At 42.8% G+C, this 21,152-nt stretch overlaps 1 protein-coding gene across 8 annotated transcripts in view; it reads left to right on the forward strand.

Moving 5' to 3' along the window:
- The window catches only part of Vps8 (VPS8 subunit of CORVET complex), a 220,950-nt gene that overhangs the window by 113,713 nt on the left and 86,085 nt on the right, over positions 1 to 21,152 (forward strand). For all 8 annotated transcript variants that reach the window (XM_031363491.1, XM_031363497.1, XM_031363498.1 and 5 more), the window contains 2 exons: positions 7,365 to 7,454; positions 10,701 to 10,747. In XM_031363491.1, the coding sequence (XP_031219351.1) occupies positions 7,365 to 7,454; positions 10,701 to 10,747 (137 nt within the window). The remainder of the gene's footprint in view (positions 1 to 7,364; positions 7,455 to 10,700; positions 10,748 to 21,152) is intronic.

Below are 21,152 nucleotides of genomic sequence, written 5' to 3' on the forward strand. Positions count from 1 at the left end.
GAGGTTATTTACTGGAGCAATAACTGTGCCGCTGAAGAAAGTAACACCCCTCCTCCAACCACCATTGCTGCCTGAAGTGGGGCGGAGCCTCATGGGCCCCCCTCCACCCAGCATGAAATGATGGTGGGATCGGTGTTGTACAGACAGCCACAGCTGCAGGGACTGCATGAGTGCATCCACTGTGTCAGGTCCAGAGGATGTCTTTCTCCCCTTCCCCTGGTTCTTATGCCCTCCACCCCCACCTCTGTGGGTTTCTGAGCCATGGAGGGGTGGTATGGCCTCCTGCGTAGAGCCAAGCATGCCTGTACCGCTTGTTCTCAGCACTGCGCCAGCTGTGGGTCTCTGCATGAACTCTTCCTGCTGCAAGAAGATTCACTAATGAATGGAGGGCTCAACACTATCCCCAGGGGCCTGCCAGAGCTGAGACTGGAGTATGGCACATTTCCCATCTCAATGGCAACTGGTCCATCAAACCTTTAAACCTTTACCATTTGAATGGCTATTCTCCAGGTTAACTTTTGCTAAGTAAGCAGCAGCAGCAGCAGCAGCAGCAGCAGCAGCAGCAGCAGCAGCAGCAGCAGATGTTACAGGAGTTTTCCTCAACTCTTGTACTCTTAGTGAAGAGAATTCAGCAAAATACAGAGAACATTAAGCTCTGTTAAAAACAAATGCCAAGCTGGGAAGGTGACTCACATGTTAAAAGGCTAGTTATTTGATATGACATCTGAATATCCACCCGCCTGCACTGACACACTCTCATGAACACACACACACACACACCCCAAATATGTTCACATGCAGATATCTTTTTTAAAAATGAGAGGAATGTACTCACAAAGGCTGGCGTGTTTTGCCCCTGAGGAAGAGGACACCTAATGTCTGGAGTCTACCATTTTCCTGCATCCTTTGCTCTGGATAACACCATCCTCTCTCTGATTAGGCTTAGAATGTCCCTATCTATAGCTGTTCAGAATTGGTTTGGCTAGTTTGTTCCTTTTTGAAATGTGTTCAAGGCCTTATTGATCTCAACGGTCTGCTGTTTAGAATAGTCTGTTGTTCCAAGATAAAGTCAGCTTATAAAGGCCAGAGCCTCTTGTCCTTGCTCCACAGACCAAGAGTAAAATAAGAGTTGTCTTGTAGCCCCTCCTCCAGCCCCCGGACCCCTTCTCTCACAGCAAGGACATCATTGCACTGTTTCCAGGAGGATGAAAATATTTTTATATTTAGAAAGACCATGTGTCTGAACGGCACCTTAGGGGAAACATCTGGTGGAAGACTGGTCCTCGGTCCCTGGGGATGTGTGGTCTCAGAGATGGTCACACTGTCATATGTGGGGTTAAGAACATGGTGTATGTTATTGAATGGAACCCAGGGAAACCTTCCATTACTTTGTGATTTCTTTTCTTTTTCCTCATTCTCTTTGAGTCTCCGTAGTACATCCCGGCTCCTCCTTCATTTGAACTCCTCTGCATCATGCAGTGTTCCTGGTGCATGTGGACTCTAGAAATGCAACTGAGGTTATGTCTATGGACTGTGCTGAGTGGGTCAGTGAGCCGAGGAACTCCCGTGGGAACAGGCAGCAGGAAGCATTTCTGCCGTTCCTCCTGGCTGGCTGTCTCTCCCTCACAGCTGTACTTTTTTTCACCTTAGGTTTAAAAGCCATGAATGTAAAGTTAAGGAGTTTTTCAGTGCTGGAGACATGGCTCACTGGCTAAGAGCACTGCTGCTCTTCAAGAGGACGCTGGTTTGGTTCCCAGCACTGTTGGGCTGCTCACAGCTGTGTAATTCCAGCTCCAGGGGATTGAGCCTTTGCAGTCACATGCACACACATGGCATCCACTCACACAGACACATAAATAAGAATAAATCTTTAAAAAATATATAGAATTTTTGTTGAATAACATCTGTGTCTTCAGTAATGTGAATACAACAAACAAAAATAACACAATGAGATTATACATGGTATAAACTTAGAATCTTGGGGAGTTGTCTGAACCTTTATTTTATTTTTTTGACAATCTAATGGAGGATGTCATTAATTAATGCCATTAATCTGTGCTTCTCAATACTGTAATATGTATAATGTGGAAATTTACTATAGTTTCAGAGATCCTTGGGCCCCTAAAAAGATTCTTAGAATGGATCTCTGTTGAATTTATAGAGAACTGTGTACCTTAGAGAAGAGATTATCAGGTATCATGCATTTTGCAGTACTTGGAGAGCTTAGAAAACCCAGGTAGCTGGACCCTGCCCCTGACCTCTGCAAACCTTGCAGCGTTTACTGGTATGCTGTTCAGTCTACAGGGGGCTTGGCTTTGTTTTTGATTTTCCTATATTTCACTGTGCCATTGAGTTCTTTTCTTGTCTTAGTCCCTTGCTATCGATCAGACAGAATACAAGAAATAGAAATTGATGGATCCTGTTTTTTTAATGTAGTATGTTAGTCTGGGTTTTTCCCTTGGAGAATTGAGGCTATTAACACTTAGTAATTATTGAAAGGTGTACTGGTTGGTTTTGTGTATCAACTTGACACAGACTGGAGTTATCACAGAAAGGAGCTTCAGTTGGGGAAGTACCTCCATGAGATCCAGCTGTGCGGTATTTTCTCAATTAGTGATCAAGGGGGTAGGACCCCTTGTGGGTGGTGCCATCCCTGGGCTGGAAGTCTTGGGTTCTATTAGAGAGCAGACTGAGCAAGCCAGGGGAAGCAAGCCAGTAAGGAACATCCCTCCATGGCCTCTGCATCAGCTCCTGCTTCCTGACCTGCTTGAGTTCCAGTCCTGACTTCCTCTGGTGATCAACAGCAATGTGGAAGTAAGCTGAATAAACCCTTTCCTCCCCAACTTGCTTCTTGGCCATGATATTTGTGCATGAATAGAAACCCTGACTAAGACAAAAGGTATGCATTAATTCTTTTCCTTTTGTTGTTTTAGTAATGCTTGGGGCTCTCCTACTTGCTTTGCTTGTCTACTCTTCTAGTGCAGCTTATTCTTCCAATGGCTAAAGTGCTATGATTCTTTTTCTATTCCATGTAAAGAATTCCTTCAAGTGTCTTCTGTTGAGTGACCCTGGTGCTCATGTATTTGGCTTATGTCTATTGTGGAAACTTTATTTCTCTGTCCTTTGTTCTGGTTAGGTCTCTGTTGCTGTGATAGAACACCTGACCAAAGACAACTTGGGGAAGAAAAGGGTTCATTTGACTTGTAGGCTGTAGTATATCACTGGGGGAAGCTAAGGCAGGAGCTTGAAGCAAGAACCAAGACAGCCCATGGAGAAGCACCACTTACTGACCTTCTTCCTCCGCCACTTTTTATTTATTTATTTATTTTTGTAGAACACAGACCCAGGGATGACACCAATCACAGTGTATTGGGCCGTCCTGCATCAATTAGCAACTAAGGAAATACCTCACAGACATGCCCAAGGAACAGTCTGACAAGCGTTCTTGGTTGAGTTCCCCACTTCCGAGGCATCTCAAGTTGACAACCAAGATGAGCTGTCACAAGCTCACTCGAGCCTTGTCAGCTTGACATACAAGCACATCATGGTTAAACAATAACTTTCCTCTTTTTGGCTTGTACTGAAGATCTCATGTTAATATTAATACCACAGTGTATAAAACACAATCCCAGCAGTGTAAAAGTCCTAAATCTCACTGAAAGCGTCCAGTCCATCCTCACGCTTCAGGCTTCTGTCACCCACACTGCTTTCAGCATCCCTGTCTCCCAGCTCCCTGAGCAGCCCATCCAGCTGAGCCCTTAATGGCCGCTCCAGCCCAGAGTTCCAAAATCGTTTGCCTTCCTCCCACAAAGTATGAGGTTTGTCAATGCAACAAGCCACGCTCCAGCACCAGCTTCTGCTCTAGTTACTTCTGACACTGGGCTGAGGAAGGCACTGACTAGAAGCTGCTAAGGAGAAGGAAAGACATATCTAGCTTACATGCTGCAGTCCACCACTAAGGGGATAAGGCAGGAACTGAACCAGGCACTACATAGGAACAGGCTCACAGGCTTGCTTCCCCTGGCTTGCAACCCAGGCACACCTCCAATGGGTGGCACCTTCCACAGTGGGCTAGACCCTCCTACATTGATCAGCAATTAAGAAAATGGCCCCTTAGAGATATCCTTGGGACAAGCTGATGAAGACAGTTCTTTAACTGAGGTTTCCTCTTCCCAGGCACGTCAGGTGGACAATCAAGATTAGCCTTCAGTTTTAAGGGAAAGCTATTCTGGAAATAATAATGTAGGTTGGCAGTTATTGCTTCAGAACGTGGAACATGTCATTCACTGTCGTCTTGAATTTTAGTGTTTCTGTGGAGAAATCTGCTGCGTTAAGATGGCTTTGCCTTTAAATATGACTTTGTACTCACCTCTTGATTATCCAGTATTTTTTGTTCAGAACGTTATAATATAATTTGGCGAAGTCCTTCTGGTCTTACTTGTTTAGCATTCTGAATGTTTTCTGTATGTGGATGGTTATCTTTGTCCCTGGGTTTCAGAAGTTTCTATGACTAAATATATATTTTTAAGATTTATTTTATGTATATGGACATTTTGCTTGCATGTATATAAGTGTGCATGCCTGGTTTTCACAGAGATCAGAAGCCATTAGATACCCTGGAACTGGAGTTATATGTGGTTGTGAGCCACTATATGGTTACTGGGAGCTCAGTCTAGTTCTCTGCAAGAGCAATGGTACTCTTAACTGCTGAGCCATCTCTCTAGTGGCCCCTGCTATAACTTTTGAATATTTTCTTTCTACCTTTCTTTCTTTCTTTCTTTCTTTCTTTCTTTCTTTCTTTCTTTCTTTCTTTCTTTCTTTCTTTTCTTCTCTCTTTCTTTCCTTTTCTCTTTCTTTCCTTCTTTCTTTTGTGTGTGTGTGTGTATGTATGCATGTATATACAGTTATGCAGTCCAGAGGTCCATCTGGGTGTGTTTTCCTCCGTCTCCCACCACCTTGCTTTTTTGAGACAGGGTTTCTCATTGTACCTTGCCTTAGTTAGGGTTTTACTGCTGTGAACAGACACCATGACCAAGGCAACTCTTATAAGGACAACATTCAATTGGGGCTGGCTTACAGGTTCAGAGGTTCAATCCATTATCATCAAGGTAGGTATGGTACAGGAGGAGCTGAGAGTTCTACATCTTCATTTGAAGGTCACTAGGAAAAGACTGGCTCCCACATGGTAGAGAGGAGTGTCTTAAAGCCTACTCCCATAGTGGCACACTTCCTCCAACAAGGCCACACCTCCAAATAGTGCCACTCCCTGGACCAAGCCTATTCAAACCACCACAAACCTGAAGCTTGCCAGTTGGCTAGACTGCAAGATTAGAGACTCCAAGGATCTGTCTGTATTTGTGTCACACCCACGCTCTGGGGTTAGAGAAGTTACTGTACCCGGCTTTTATGTGGATGCTCAGCATCCATAATCATGTTCTCATGCTTCTGTTGATACCAACTGTTTGCTTACTTTTTCTTTGTTTTTACATTTATGCCTATGGTAGATAATTTTTAATGGTGTTCTGTAGCTCTGTCATGTTCTATTCCATTTTGTTACTTTATTTGTGTTGCGGTCTGAATTTCTAAATCATTGCCATCTTCAGCCCTGAAATTGTCTTTTACTTGATCTATTTGTGAAGCTTTCTACTGAGTTTTTAATTTGACTTGCTGAGTTTTTTATTTGCAAAGTTTTTATTTGATTTCGGTATTTATCACCATTGAATTCCTCATTCATATCTTGTACCGTCTTTGTTTCATTCAGCTCTTTATTTGTATTGTTTTTTTTTTAATTCACTCAACAATTTGTGTTCTTTGATTTTATTGACTGTTCTTATGGTCATTCTTTTGAATTCTTTGTTATTTTATTTCATGCAGTCTCACTGGAATCCATTGCTGTGGGATTGGTATACTGTGCTGTTCCAAACTTGGTCTCTGCTTTTATCTATGTTTGTGGCTTTGTTTGGGCAGAGTGTTCCCACAGAGAAAGATAGAAATTGAAAGGCACAGTTCTGTCTGCTTCCTACTTCTGTAGTAAACACCACAACCAAAGCAGCTTGGAGGAAAGGGCTTATTTAATCTCACACATAGTTCATCACTGAGGGAATGCAGGGCAGGAGTTCAAGGCGGGAACGTGGAAATAGGAAGTGAACAGAGACCATGGAGGAGTGCTGCTTAGTAGCTGCTGGGCTTTGGTTCATCCTCAGCTTGCTTGTTCCTTTCCATCCTTCCCTCCCTCCTTCCTTCCTTCCTTGATTTTTTGAGATTTTATTTATACCTATTGTTTGTGTATGTGCAGTGTCTGAGGAGGCCAGAAAAGGGCATCGGATCCTTTAGGACCTGACTTTCAGATGGCCGTGACCTGTCATGTGGGTGCTTAGAATTAAAAGCAAGTCCCCTGGAAAAGCAGTCAGTGCTCTTAACTGCTGAGCCATCTCCAGACCCTTAGCTAGTGCTCTTAACTGCTGAGCCATCTCCAAACCCTTAGCTAGTGCTCTTAACTGCTGAGCCATCTCCAAACCCTTAGCTAGTGCTCTTAACTGCTGAGCCATCTCCAGACCCTTAGCTAGCTTTCTTTTACAGCCCAGGCCTTCCTGTCTAGGTACCATGCCACTCACGATGGACTGGGTTCTCCCGCATCAGGCTTCAATTTAAAATGCCCCACAGTCAAGCCTGCAGATTATTAATCTGATCTAGGCAGTTCTTCAGTTGAGTGTCTCTCTTTCCTGGTGTCTATAGTTTTGGTCAAACTGATAATAAAAACTAAGCAGTGCAGGCAGAAGTGGTGTGCAATTCCAGAAAGGAGGGCTTCAATAAGAAGAGTAGCCAGGAGCAGGAAGCTCAAGGAGACTCATGTGGGAATCTTAGGTTTGACAGATGTGGACCCTATTAAAAATGGATAATTATCAGTGGGTAAGACGCTAGTGTCTTCAAGACTTAGGTTGTTTTCCACAAACACTTCTGGTTTGTAAATTCACCCTGCAACAGAAGTGAAGCTAGAATTTTAGCTAAAAGAAATCAAAACTAAACTTTCTCACTTCTTGAAGCTCAAGCATGAAACTCTTGACAGAGAACTTGGGGGACATTTACTCCCTTGTTCACCGATAGCTCTTGTAGCCAGAATCTAGAATTCCATAAAGCTTACACTGTCTAGAAATTCTAGAGAGATTAAAAAAAGCCCTCAATTCTGATTTGTAGTATGGGACCACTCTAACTTTGCTAATTGGTAACGTGAGCCTTAAATTAAAGCCTAAAGCAGGGACTCTTGAAGTACGCTGTGGACGCTCAAGACGGTATCAAGCCTCATATCTATGGATATCCTGTTAAGTGTACCACATGAAAACGGCTGTCTTTTCTGCTGACTATAGGAACTTGTGTCCCTGAAGCCCTGTAAAGCCGCAGAGCTGGTTGCTACTCACTTTTCTGGACAGATTGAAGTAGTCGTTGGACAGCTTCAGGTAAGGGTTATGAGCATGTCATGGGAGGGACACCTCTATCTGAGGACTTCAGGTTATATGTATCACCTAAGTTCAGAGTTCCAATTAAAAGTAGTTTGGTGGTGGTGGCGGTGGTGGTGGTGGTGTGTATGTGTGCAGTGTGTGTATGTTAGATGTGTGTGCACACTGTATATGTGGTTTATGTGCTATGTTATATGGTATGTTTATGATGTGAGTATTCTGTGCCTGTGTTACAAGGGGATGTGGATGGGAGCAGCTGTGCATTAATCTCAGAGTATTGAGATGTGGGAGTGTATTGTTGGATAACAAATCTTGATATTAAGGGAACGTCTCTGAGATTCTAACCTACACTGCTCTAGAAGAGCCTCCTATTTTCTTTGGCTATAGGACCCACAACCCTATTCTGCTGATAGCTCATCTTACTTAAACAGACCTTTGTCACCTTCAAATTGAGTTCGTGGTCATATTTTGGATTTTTCCAAGGAACAACTTCTCTAGACGTGGCTGCGTGCATGGTGAATGCTGAGAAGCTCTGGGAGAAGTGTGGTGTGAGGGCCTACTGTTCCTCATAGTTTATCACCACAGTGCCAGTGGGGAGTGGACTTATTCCCATGATGGCCAGAGGAGAGAACTAGGCAGTTGGACAACACGAGGGGTGTGAAGTACAGCCCACAGCTCTCAAGTCCAACAGCAGTGGTAGGGATGACTGCCAGATGGCAAAATGAGAAGTCAAGAGTGATGTGGAACAAGATGGGATTCACGCATCTAAACCCATGTGGCCACACTCTGTTCCAGAACTCTTAGGGTTAGGCTCCAAGGAGCACACTTAGGGCACTGTAGTATAATGCTACCAAACTGAACTACCCTTACATAAAAGGGACCGTGGGAACGAGAAAAGAGTGATGGGTGGTGAGTGGTGAAAGAACAGCTCCCAGAGCTGCCAGAACCACGACAGGTGTCAGATTTGCAGGGAGAACTGAGAAAGGCTTTCCAGAAGAAAAGGCTCTGGTGTGGAAAGACATAGAGGCTCTGTGTTCCGAGCATGGGCAGGTCTGTGGGAAACAGGAGATAGTAGATGCCGTGGGGGGAGGAGGCAGCATTGGTGCAGTGAGAAGCAATGTTTTAGAAGGGGTGCATTACGATGGTAGAGCCCAGAAAATATACATGGGGCTTGAGCTGATTGTATTACATCTGTATTTCTCTGTGTTGGAGAATTACCAGTGTTTTAAGCAAAGGATGTTATCGTTAGATCTCTTTTTATGGAAAACTTTGGCAAAGAACACAAATGGAGCCATAACCACTTGAAAGGCAAAAGGGCAAAAAAGGTGGTAACCAGGACAAAGTCATCGGCAGTGGATGACATGGGCTCCAAATGAGTCTGCATACTTAGAAAGAAGCTCAGTAAGGCATACTTAGAAAGAAGCTCAGTAAGGTGGGAAATTTTTAAGTGGTTCCTAGGTTATCCAATATTAGATCTACTAACTAGCTCAGAGAATTAATAGATGAATTGAATTTATCCATCCATTAATTCATTCACTGATTATGCCATGGGACCAGAAACATCAAATGCAGAGGAAATTACAAAAACAGAAATGGAAAGGAGGAAAACTTGGGTGTGACCTCTGTTCACAAGGACAAAGACAGACCAGGCAAATGGCAATTGCAGAAGAGTTGGGGTAAAATGATGATGATCTCAGGGAGGAAACATGGCCAGGCTCTGGGAATAGTAACTGGGCTGGAATGATGCTGGGCCCAGGGAAGGGCCTATGGCCAAGATGTCAGGGTGGTGAAAATGCTTTTTCTCACACCACCTCAAACCCAGAGCCCCTCTTCTCTTTAAAAATCGCTTCTATTAAACCTTGCTTGTTCTGGTGCTTCTGGGATGGTCTTTAAAAATGTAAGATTAACAATTAACAACTACTTCTACCCTCTGCCGTAGTAAAAGTCAGGGAAGCCTGTTGAATGAATATCATTGAGTGCTCAAATAAATAAAATCTGGGTGTGATGGATTTTTCTTTTAAAAGTGACTATTTGGTTTGTTTGTTGAGTTCTACACAATTCTTTCAAAGGCATTATATTTTTGCTAAGCTTTAGTAGTTGTATAAACCCCACATTGATCTTATGCACTTCCTTTACTTTTAATGCAATTTGCTCCTGAATAATAGTTCCCAGGGCTCTTGGGAGGAAAATCAAGTTGTAACTAGGAGGAAAGGCATGTAAAACAAAAGGAAGCAACATAGAGAAGACAGAATATGAAGGCTGACAGAGACTAATGACTGTACGTGGGTCAGTCTTTTAAAAACACTAGCATGTATTTCTATACTTTCATATGTGTTTGTATATATACACATGAATAAATGTGTGTGTGTGTGTGTGTGTGTGTGTGTGTGTGTGTGTGTGTGTGTGTGTGTCTGTCCCTTTCAGCATGAGATCAAGCCTTAGGACTTGTGCATGCTAGGCAAGGATCCCATCTCTGTGCTACATCCCTTAGCCATAAGTAGATTTAAAAATCATACTCAGAACTGTACTATTCTTTTCACTTGGAATGTCCCCTGCTTGATAGAGAAGAAATTTGAATATATAGGGAAAAAATGCTCATTTTTGCTTAGGCTTCTTAAGAACTTAGCTACTATATTCATGTGCTATAAGAAGCTTTATCTCATTTAATTGTCACTACCCTTGACAAAGGCAGAGAAGATACAGCTGGGGCTCAGTGGAGTGGGTGGAGTTGTTTTGTCTCCACATAAGGAAACTGAACACTAAGAATTGCATGGTCATATTGCTAATGAATGCTGGAAATGGAATCTAGACTTTGTGCTGATGGCTAACACTCTGCAGTTGTGGTTGATTCTGTCGCAGAGATAAAGAGTTGAGATTTTGGAGGTAGTTGTCAATTTGGACCTTAAATATGCCCCAACTCTCCCCACCATTAACTGTCACACAAAAGGCTTGAGACCCCCTCTGCAGCCCAGGCCCCCTGTCAACAACACAGATCTAAGCACAGGCCACTTGAGTAACACTTGTGCTAGGGCCAGCTTTTTTGAGAAGGGTCTTTTTTGAAGTAACAGGGTGTGTGTATTCTTCTGCACTCAAAGAGTGTGGGAACTCTGCAGCACTGAGGTGTGTACACAGGCCTCATGGAAACACAAGCACCTGCAGTTTGAAAGGCCAGTCTAGACTAGTTCTTTAGCATTGTACAATTTTGGAAATTCGATATTTAACTGTGCTTTTTATTTTTCTATTCAGAACCAGCTTTTGCTTTTCAAATTTTTGAGGAGTCTTCTAGATCCAAGGTATGTTAATAAACTTTGGCTTTCATAATACACTTGTGGAAGGATGGAAAGAAACTAGAGTTATGAAACTGGCCCTTGGTATCCAAATGGTAGATTGACTTTTTATTTTTAATGTAAGAAGGAGTGATTATTAAATAGTAAATCAACCACACTCTGAAAGCAGGTGTGAGGTAGTACTTTTCTTTCTGTTCAGACATAAGCATATCTGATGAATTCCCACTGGTATAGATAACAAAGCCTTTATGTAGACTGTTCCCTTCAGAAAGGGCCCTTCCTACCCTGGGTTCCCTGGCCTAGTCCTGTGTGAATGGGGTAAATGGGGTAAACACCTAGTTTCTAGCTCATCTGCCAGTTTATTAACTCTCACTCAGTATGTTTAGTTTCTATTAACTTTATGATAGTGTAGAAAGGTAAATCCAACTGAGATTTTTAGTTGCTGATCTAAAACTAACCAAACCACAATGAAGCAGACTCCAGGAGATGGTGGAGTTAGCAACAGTGAATGAAGCAGACTCCAGGAGGTGATGGAGTTAGCAACAGTGAATGAAGCAGACTCCAGGAGATGATGGAGTTAGCAGTGGATATGTGAGCAAATCAGGTCCACATGGAGATCCTCAAGTTTAATTGTGACTGTGTGGAAGGACCTGGGAGTTGAGTGTAATGATGCATAACATCCTCTAAATTGCTCTCTTTAGTGGTGTGCTGGGTTACATCAGGCATTTTGTGCATACATAAGGCACTATGAGCACACATCTTGTACCTCACTTTCTTCTTTCATTAGTTCCTCTGGCCCTAGGACATTTGCTCCTGAGCCCTCTAACAAGTCCACTGGTCCCCTTGTCTGTCTTAGTGCCAGAGCCTGCTGTGAGTGTCACTACAGCTCTGAAGGAGTGTTGTAGGTCAGTATTGTGAAATCTTGGCAGCACTTTCTGCTTCGCATTGCTTTGGGTATCCCTGGTCTCTTGTGTTTCATATGAAACTTACAGTTTAAGAGAAGCCCTAAGTTCTGTGAGGAGGTCTATGGAGTTTTGATGGAATTGCATTGGATCTGCAGTACTTCTGACAAGATAGCCATTTTTATAACATTAGTACTCTCAGGTCTTTCTCTCATCTAGTGTTTTCTCCAGTGTGTTTCTTCAGAGCCTTAAAAGTGTTTGTTGTGATGCCTAGTCCTTCAGCCTTTTATTTTATTTTTAAAACTATTGTGAATTGGGATGTTTTTCTTAACTTCTTTCTCAGGAAACTTATTGGCGTATATAAAGTCATTGTTTTTTTCTCTTTTTTTTAATTAGTTATTTTCTTTATTTACATGTCATATGATTTCTCCTTTCCCAGTTTCTCCTCCAAAAAAAAAAACAAAAACAACAAAAAAAAATCCCAAAACCAAAAACAAAAAACAAGAACAAACCCCTGTTCCCTCTCCCCTCTCCCTGCTCCCCATCCCACCCTCTCCTGCTTACTGGCCCTGACATTCCCCTACACTGGGGCACAGAACCTTCACAGGGCCAAGGACCTCTCCTCCCTGAGGAGATGACCAACTTGACCATCCTCTGCTATACACATGTTGCTGGAGCAATCAGTTCCACCATGTATACTCCTTGATTGGTGGTTTAGTCCCTGGGAGCTCTGAGGGTACTAGTTAGTTCATATTGTTGTTTGTCCTAAGGGGCTGCAAACCTTTCAGCTCCTTCGGACCTTTCTCTAACTCCTTCGTTGGGGACCCTGTACTCAGTTCAACGGATGGCTGTGAGCCTCTACATCTGTGTTAGTCGGGTACTGTCAGAGCCTCTCAGGAGACAGATATATCAGGCTGAATTGTCCTTCCTTCAGTTTCTGCTCCATAGTCAGTCTCTGCAAAAGCCATTGTTTTTTATATGTTGATTTTATATATTTCAATTTTCCTGAAAAGTCTTATCAGATCTATATGTAGAGGAAAAAGCTGTAAGTAACTGTGTTTGGTATAATGTTAGATATAGGTTTATTGTGTATATAGCTTTTTGTTTGTGTGTGTCACGTGTACATGTGTCCTTGTCTTGTTTTGCTGTCAGGGAACTACTAGCCTCTTAGAATGACTTTCGTAGCGTTCCTTCCCTTCCTGTTTGTGAGACAGTTTTGGAAGTCTTGGTAGTAGTTGTTCCTTCATAGCTTGATAGGATTCAGAAGACAGCATCTAGTCCTGGCTCTCCTGTGTGGAACTCTTCGTCACTCCTTCAGTCACATTGTTATGGACCTGTGTAAACTGTTGGTATCATCTGGCTTTTATTTTGGCAAATTATACAAATTAGAAATTAACATATTTCTTCTGGGTTTTTCAGCTGTAGTGAATCTAAGTTTTCAAAGCATTCCCTTTTGATTCCTATATTTCACTGAGGACTATTGTAACATCTTGTTTCACTTCTAATGTAGGTCTTCTCTCTCTTTTGTTTGGTTTAGTTTTGCTAGGGATTTGTTAGGCTTCAAAGAACCATCTCTCTTAAAAAGTTAACTCTGTATGTTGTCCTTTTAATGTCTATCCCATTGTTTCCACTATGAATTGTATTGCTGTTTTGCCTTTTGTTGAATGTGAATTTGTCTTCTTGAGAGTCTAGAGCAGTGGTTCTTAACTTGTGGGGTCAAGACCTGCATATTGGATATTTATATTATAGTTCATAATACTAGGAAAGTTACAGTTATGTAGTAGCAATGAAAATAATTTTATGGTTGGGGTTCACCACAACATGAGGAACTGTATGGAACTGTATTAAAGATTAAAAGGTTGCAGCACTAGGGAGGTTGAAAACCACTGCCCTAGAGCATTGAAGCACTTCATTAAGTTAAACCTCCTCTTCTCTCTCCCCTCTCTGTCTCTCTCTCTCTCCCTCTCCCTCTTGATCTCCCTTTTCCCACTTCTCAAAACAGGTTGTCTGTGTAGCCCTGGCTGTGCTAGAACTCCCTCTGTAGACCAGGCTGGCCTTAAACTCAGATCCACCTGCCTCTGCTTCCCAAGTGCTGGGATTAAAAACATTCATCACCACTGCCTGGCCAATCTCTCCCTTCTTTTTATGCAAGCATTATACCTATGAACTTTACTCTTAGGTCTATCTTAGCTGTTTTCCAGAGATTTTCAGTAGACTATGCTGTGATTTTCATGAATTGTAGAACTTGTTTAGTTTCCTCCCTGCTTCCTCAGTAAGTGTTCATTCAGAAGTACGTCACTGAGCCTGGACATACTCATTTCGTGGCTGAGGTTAGTCTTGATGCTGACTTCTAGTTGTACTCTGCTCTAGCCCGATGTGATGCGAGAATTATTTTTTGGTGGGTAATGGGGGTGTTTTTAGTATTAATAGCATGTGAATAGCATGGTACATGTGGGGAGGTCAGAGGACAACTTGGAGTTCGTTTTTTCCTTCTACCATGTGAATTCCAAAGATCTAACTTGGGTCAGTAGGCTTGGTAGCAAGCACCCTTACCCATTGAGCCACCTTGCTAACCCTGCATCTTTTAAAAAAAAAAATTGTTAAGGTTCTCTTTGTGATCTATAATGTGACCGGTTTTAAAGAAGGTTCCACGTGTCTGTAAGGAGAATGTACATTTGCTGTCTATCAGGTGGAACGTTCTGTGCCATGTTAAATGCATTTGGTCTGTGCTGTAATTGAGAGAAGCTTTGTTTGGAAGACTTATCTAGATTATGACAGTGGGACTCACTCAGCAGTGAATTCCCTGGCCCTGGACTTTAATTGGAATGTTTTGTCATTATGGTCAGGCTCACTTCTTATTATATCTATTTAATTCATTTGTCATCTTGGCTTAACTTTGGTAGATCATACAGACCTGTAGAAACTAGTCTTAGATTTGCAAATTTTAGTAGAGTACTAGTTTTAAATTATGTCCTAATGATTCTGAATCTTTCTGGCATCTTGCAATGCCTCTGTTTTTGCCTCTAATTTTTATTAATATGGATTATCTTCTCTTTTGGTTAGTTTGACTAAAAGTTTGTTGATTTTGTTTATATTTTAAAAATAACTAACTCTTTGTTTTTATTGGTACTTTGTCCTTTTTCCCTATTTACTACTCCTAACACTTTAAGATATATAATTATCTGAGATCTCTCTTCTTATGAACTTCCTTATGAGTAATACATTTTAAAAATTATTCTTTGATAATTTTATACATGCATACAATGTGTTTTTGTCATATCTGTCCCCCATGAGTCCATCCCACACCTTTTCCACCATGTTTCCTTGTCTGCTTTTCTTTTTCATTTTTCTTTTCTAACTACTAAGTTCCAATTAATACTGCCCCCATATGCATGGATGTCAGGCCATCCATCCACTGGAGCATGGACAATGTACCAGGGCCCACTCGCTTGGAGAGAACTGATTCTCCTTCACCATCAGACATCAGCCATTGGCTACCCGTAGCTCCTCAGCTGGGCGTGGGGCCTCATGAGCCCTTCCTTCCCCATCCGCGCTGAAATGCTGACTGGCTTGATCCTGTGCTCATCTTGCTCAGGGAGTGAGAGCTGCTGTGTTCCTGAGAACAGCTGTCCTGTCATGTCCAGAAGACACTGCCTTCCAGCAGTCTGCCCTGACCTCTGACCTCTGGCTTTGCCCGGTTCCCACTGCTCCTCTGCAGTTTTTCCTCAGCCTTTGGTGTGGTTCAGATGTCCAGTTTGCCGCTGTGTACTCGGTGCTCATTCTTCCTCTGCTCTGGTGGGAGTCTCTGTATTAACCACCATCCAAAAAAAACAAAAAAACAAAACTTCTCAGCCGAGGGACAAGGACTGCACCAATCTGGGGATGAGCGTAAGTATTTAGAAGGCAGTTGGATGGTATGTCCTTTTAGCAAAATAGTAGTAGTTTTGTTTTGTTTTGTTTTCCTAGAGCCTATGACCTGAACAGGTAGTTAGCCAGGCATGAGTCCCCTTCTGTGCAATAGGCCTTAAATCCAGTCTAAAAGCAGATGAGCACCTGGATCACTACTGCACCAATAAGCATTGTCTCACACTGATGGTGATGCTCGTTATTATAGCTCAAAGAATTCACTTCAGGATAGCACCACTGATGCCTTTTCACCCCAGTGGTCAGCATAGTACCTTCTAGCACTGTGAAAACTAGGCAGCAGGGAGGGAGTCCAGATCAGTACCAGCTTGCTTTCTCACTGGGACCAAAGTGTGTGCCAGCAGTCTTTGGCAGTAGGGTTTTCCAAGGGCGTCTTGGCCTCAGAAGGTGAGAAGTTGACACTCGGGCTGGTTTCACTCGTCTCTGGCGACTAGGCTACCATTGCATTGTAGCCCTTTAAAATTCCTTGTAAGGCTTGAAAGCAATTTCCCCTCTGTTGTACGTGCATTGTCTGGGATAAACTGGCAAAATTAATTAAGAGAAAGGGCACGCAAAATTGTCAACGTGCAAAAATGGGACGTCAGAGCGTGGAAGCCAGTCACAGTAATGCTCAACACTACACAGAAAATGTCATTTCCAGTCTCTGTAAGGAAGGAGAGAATGAGAAATGCAGAGTTTTTAGAGAGATACTAAATTATTGGGGGGGGAGATTCATTGGGGTTCAAGAATGTGTAATGATCTCAGACAAAGCCTAGTCTTTAGGACAGACAGTGTTTATTATAGAACCACATTAGACAGCAGCTCGTGACAGACGTCTGTCCAGTCTGCTCAGCTTTTCTTCCCACGATGAGTTAAGCTCATGATGAGCTGGAGGGAGCTATAGGAAATGCCAGGAACCGAAGAGTTTTACAAACAGGCAGACCAGTTCTCCCTCCAGCTCCCTGAGAGCCAAGTCTAGAATGTTTTCTGCCTTTGTTTCTTCCTTTTCTGTTCTTAAGAAACCCGTGGTCTGGAGAGATGGCTCAGTGGTTAAGAACACTGACTGCTCTTACAGAGGTCCTGAGTTCAATTCTTAGCAACCACATGGTAGCTCACAACCATCTGTAATGGGATCTGATGCTCTCTTCTGGTGTGTCTGAAGACAATGACAGGTGTACTCATATATACAAAATAAATAAATCTTAAAAAGAAAGAAAGAAAGAGAGAAAGAGAGAGAAAGAGAAAAGAAAAAAAAGAAAACCCTTTTAAAAACCTCCAGCTGTCCTATTCCTCCAAGAAATAACTATCTATGCAAGTATTCTGGAGAACAGGAATAATAAAGAGATGAAGGCAGCTTGCTTGTATACATCACCATAGAATGGCCTTTGCCCCAATTAATTAGATCTTCATATATCTTGTAATCTTATTCATTCATACATATCTTATACATAGTTGACTTACTACCACTTTGAGTTGTTCCTAATTGGAGTATACTGTAAACAGCGTTTTAAAGGAACACATTAGCTAGCCGAACTTTTATATCTTTCTTTCTTTACCCAAATCCTTTTATGTTTACTATATAATAATCTTGTCAGTAGACTTAAATGACCTGCCAGAATACTAGTGTCACGTGGCATCTATACTTGGAAAGATTAGATAGTTGGAGGGGGTTAATCCTTCTGAAACAAGTGTTTTTCTGCATGGAGGCACCAGATTAGGAGAGAAAAGACCTGCATCCTCTGCCATTTCTCTCCCGGCTTGCTGCTGCCCAGAGCCCGCCCCATCCTAGCCCTCCCCCTGACTTCTGCTGACCACCAGTTCCTGCAGGACTCCTGACCAGCTGGCATCTATGCAGAGGGCATACTTAAAGGACACTGGTGGCCTTTGTGAGGACACGAGCTGTGTGGAGTCTAGAGAGCATGCAAGAGATTATATTCAAAGCTCTTCCCCAGTGTGAATTTCCTGTAGATGTTAATTTGGCTTTTGTTAATATCTTTGAGGGCTCTGAAATATATAATAGGGCTTTTCTCATAAGAAAACTCTCACATCAAATGACACGTTGTATTTTTAAGTCTTCAATCAAGATAAAGTAAAAACTGAAAATGGGTAACTTTGCCAAGAAGCAAAATATAGATTATGGAAATGCTTCTGGGTTGCCGTTGGAACTGTCAGTAATTCTGTGGCTATCTTTGAAGGGACATCTGAAGATACCAATTCCCAGTGTTGAAATGGGACATGTCAAAATTAAAAGGTAGAACATAGTAGATGCTCTTGAACTTTTCCATACAAAATACAGTCGTCTATAGTGAATCCCCAATGGGAAAATGGTTGTCAGCATGGTCAACCTTGTCTTCTCTTTGCTAGAAGCCCAGAATCGACATTTTAAACACCTCCCTCTCTCCTTCCCTCCTTCCCTCTCCCTTCCTCTTCTCCCCATCCATGTAGCCTATGTACATTTATTTCTGTATTCAGTACTTAGAGGGAGATTGCTATGGTTACTGTTTTCCTAACTCGAATGTTTCCCTTCACTTTGTTTCTTAGCAAATAGCTTTATCAGCTTATTAGTTCATTTAGTAATGTCAGCCGAAGCCTGTTGAACATTGGTGACTGATATGGAAGAACGAGTAGTGACTCCAACAGAGCCCTGGCATCAAAGAACTTGCTCTCTCCTGCAGGGACAGACTGAAGAGCAGGCATGTGCTCCATCAGGACCTGAGAGGTCACCTGCTTTCACTTTCTGATCCACTGCCCTACCGTCTTCTCAGTTATGCCTCACAGAGTCATGCAGTCTTTAAGATCTACAAAACCAGGCATGAGGGTACCTATCTGTAGTGTGGGCTACCTTGGGGGCCAGGGCAGAAGGCTAAGTGGACACCAACCAATTTGAGACCAGCCTGGGCAACCTGGTAAGAGAACATATCAAAATAATCAATCAAAATCTACAAACCCCCCTCTCTGAGCTTTTCTCTTAAATATGAGACTCCCTTATGTGCACACCCAGACTTCTGAATGCCAGTTTCCACTCAGGCAAAGCGTGACAGCTTTTACCTTCCTCTCTCACAGCTCTCTCTGCTCACACTACCCACAGCAAAATCCCAATTCCTGTATCTACAGGGTTTTCTTGACCTGACCTGGCCCATCTGTCCAGCATCCTGGGCGTTCTTCTGTGTGTTCTTCCTTTCTCTTGAGCAGTACTTTCTCTTAGCAGCACTGAGCAGCTCAAAGGACGCACTGTTTGCATCCCTTTCTTTGTGTCTGCGTCCTCTTTCTTCACACTGTTTTCTTGAACCTACATGTATGTAAAAACTATAAAGATGGCTTTGTATACACATGTTTTCATTGGATTTCTGTTTTAGAAAATATTTTTAAAATGATTGATAGAAAACTGTCCATCTTAGCATTCATAATAGAAACAGCTATCCTAAACAGGAAACAGGGAAGATACCAATTAAGCACTTGTAAGTCTAATTGAATCCAAATCAGCAAGCACCGCAGCATAAATGAAAACAGAGGGAGAGGCAGAAGCAGGTGGATTTCTGACTTCAAGGCCAGCCTGGTCTACACAGAGAGACCTTGTCTCGAAAAACCAAACCAAACCAAACCAACCAAACAAAAAAAAACCCAGTGCACATTGATCAGAGGAGGATGTGGGCGTGGCTAGCCAGCTGCCCTTTGCCCTCATGAGTTAAGGGCTAAAGCTTGCTCAGCGCCCTTGGAGGCTTTGCCCTTAGCCCTGCACATGTCTGGCACGGTGACAGCTGGCATGTTGGTGCCACATACTGAAGTTCTATAAATTTTGCTGTTTTAACCCTCCTTGCAAACACTCATGTTTCTCTGCTTTGCAGTGAAAACGGCTCATTAAGATTCTGCTCTTCAGCTGCGAGGAGATTCGGCTGTCTTAGCTCTTGTTCCTCTTCTGCCTATCCATCACTTGTTTCCTGCCTCCCCTGGTTTTCATTGGATAGTTTATATGAATCCATAAAACAAAACCAAAAACTGGCCGTATGACTTGGCTCTACAAGTAAAGGCACCTGCTCCCAAGACTGACAACCTGAATTCAGTCCCTAGAACTCACATGTGAAAGGTTATCCTCTGACCACTCCTCCCAGACACACACACACATATAGAAATAAGCAAATACATATAAAACATTGTTTAAAAAAGAAAAGCCCTTTCTAGTGGCTGCCCTTCATTTAGCAAGATCTGCTTTCAGGGATCAGAGTCTGATTACAAACAGCACCACGAGAGCCTGTGGGCTTCATTAGTGGCGCCTAATCAGTCCACAGTGTGCTCACTGACGTGGGCTGTCTGCACTGCTGCTCTTCTGAGTCAGGCATTGTCTGATAGAATGTGTCCTGTCCCCAGTGCTCCGTCTTTATAGATCCAGGCTCTGACCTGTGTCCACCCGCTGTCTGAAGAGCTTCCTTCAGCATTTCTTGTAGAGCAGATGTGTCAGCAACATATTCCCTAATTTTTCTTTGTCTGGGGAAATATTTCCCTCCCAGCCTTTAAGAGCCAATTTTGCTGAATTAAAGAATTTCCAGTTGTTTTTGCTTTTCTTTCAGCACTTTAAACACTGTTCCCCCAGCTTGCAGCGCTTGAAGAGATCTGATGAACTTCCTCTCCCACCTGCACCTCTCAGGTTTTCCCTCTGGCCTCCCCCTGCTAGATAGGGTCGGGTGCTTCATGGCTTACCATAGATGATTAATTTTGGAAAATTCAGTTACTGTTTACTTTTTCATACACTCTTTTTCCTTCTCATAGTTCCATTATGTGTATTTATTCATTGGGGCCTTACTATAATTCTTGGGTATTCTATTCTTCTTTTTCCTCATTTACCTTTTAGCAAATGAAGTTTGGAGATGTCTATGGACATCAGGAGAAGTTTGCCAGACTCTGCCCTCAGCTGCGTCTAGACTGTTGATGAGCACACCAGAGGCTGTCTTCATTTCTGTCTTACTTTTCTCTCCCAGTTTTCATCATATCTTAGATGTGTGTGCATCTGCCTGCATTATTCTCTTCTTGCTTGCCTACATTTCCTTTCAGAGCTCTCAGTGTGTTAGTTCACAGCCCAGCATCAGTGTGTTAGTTCACACCCCAGCATCAGTGTGCTAGTTAGTTCACACCCCAGCATCTCTGTTATCTGCTGCTTGCTGCATCTTGTCAAACCAAATTGCCTCCTCATTATGTCTTATAATTTGGGGATGAAAGCTAGACATCTCTATGTAAAAGAAACTGGAGTAAATAGACCTTCAGATTTCGGGTGTTATGTTCATCTGGCTAAGGGTCTGTGTTTACTGTTTGCTGTAATGCCTGAAGCTGGAGTCTTGCCCCAGCCCTCAGGCCCCAGGCCCCAGCCCCCCATCCTTGAATTTCCCTAAAGACTGCTGCTTGAGGAAAGTCTGAGACACTGGTTTCTCCATCGTATTACCTTGTTTCTGTGAAAGGGTCTGTTGATGTAGTAGGAGAGTGCATGGCAGGCACAATGGTCTTCAGTTGGCTTTCAGCCTTTGAGCTTCTGTCCTCAGCATCTTTCAGAGAGTCAGCCTTTCCCAGAACCACCCGTGAGACAGGAAGGCTGGATTGGCTGTTGTGTTTCTTTTTTT

This window comes from Mastomys coucha, unplaced genomic scaffold (assembly GCF_008632895.1).
Source record: "Mastomys coucha isolate ucsf_1 unplaced genomic scaffold, UCSF_Mcou_1 pScaffold12, whole genome shotgun sequence".
Lineage (NCBI taxonomy): Eukaryota > Metazoa > Chordata > Mammalia > Rodentia > Muridae > Mastomys > Mastomys coucha.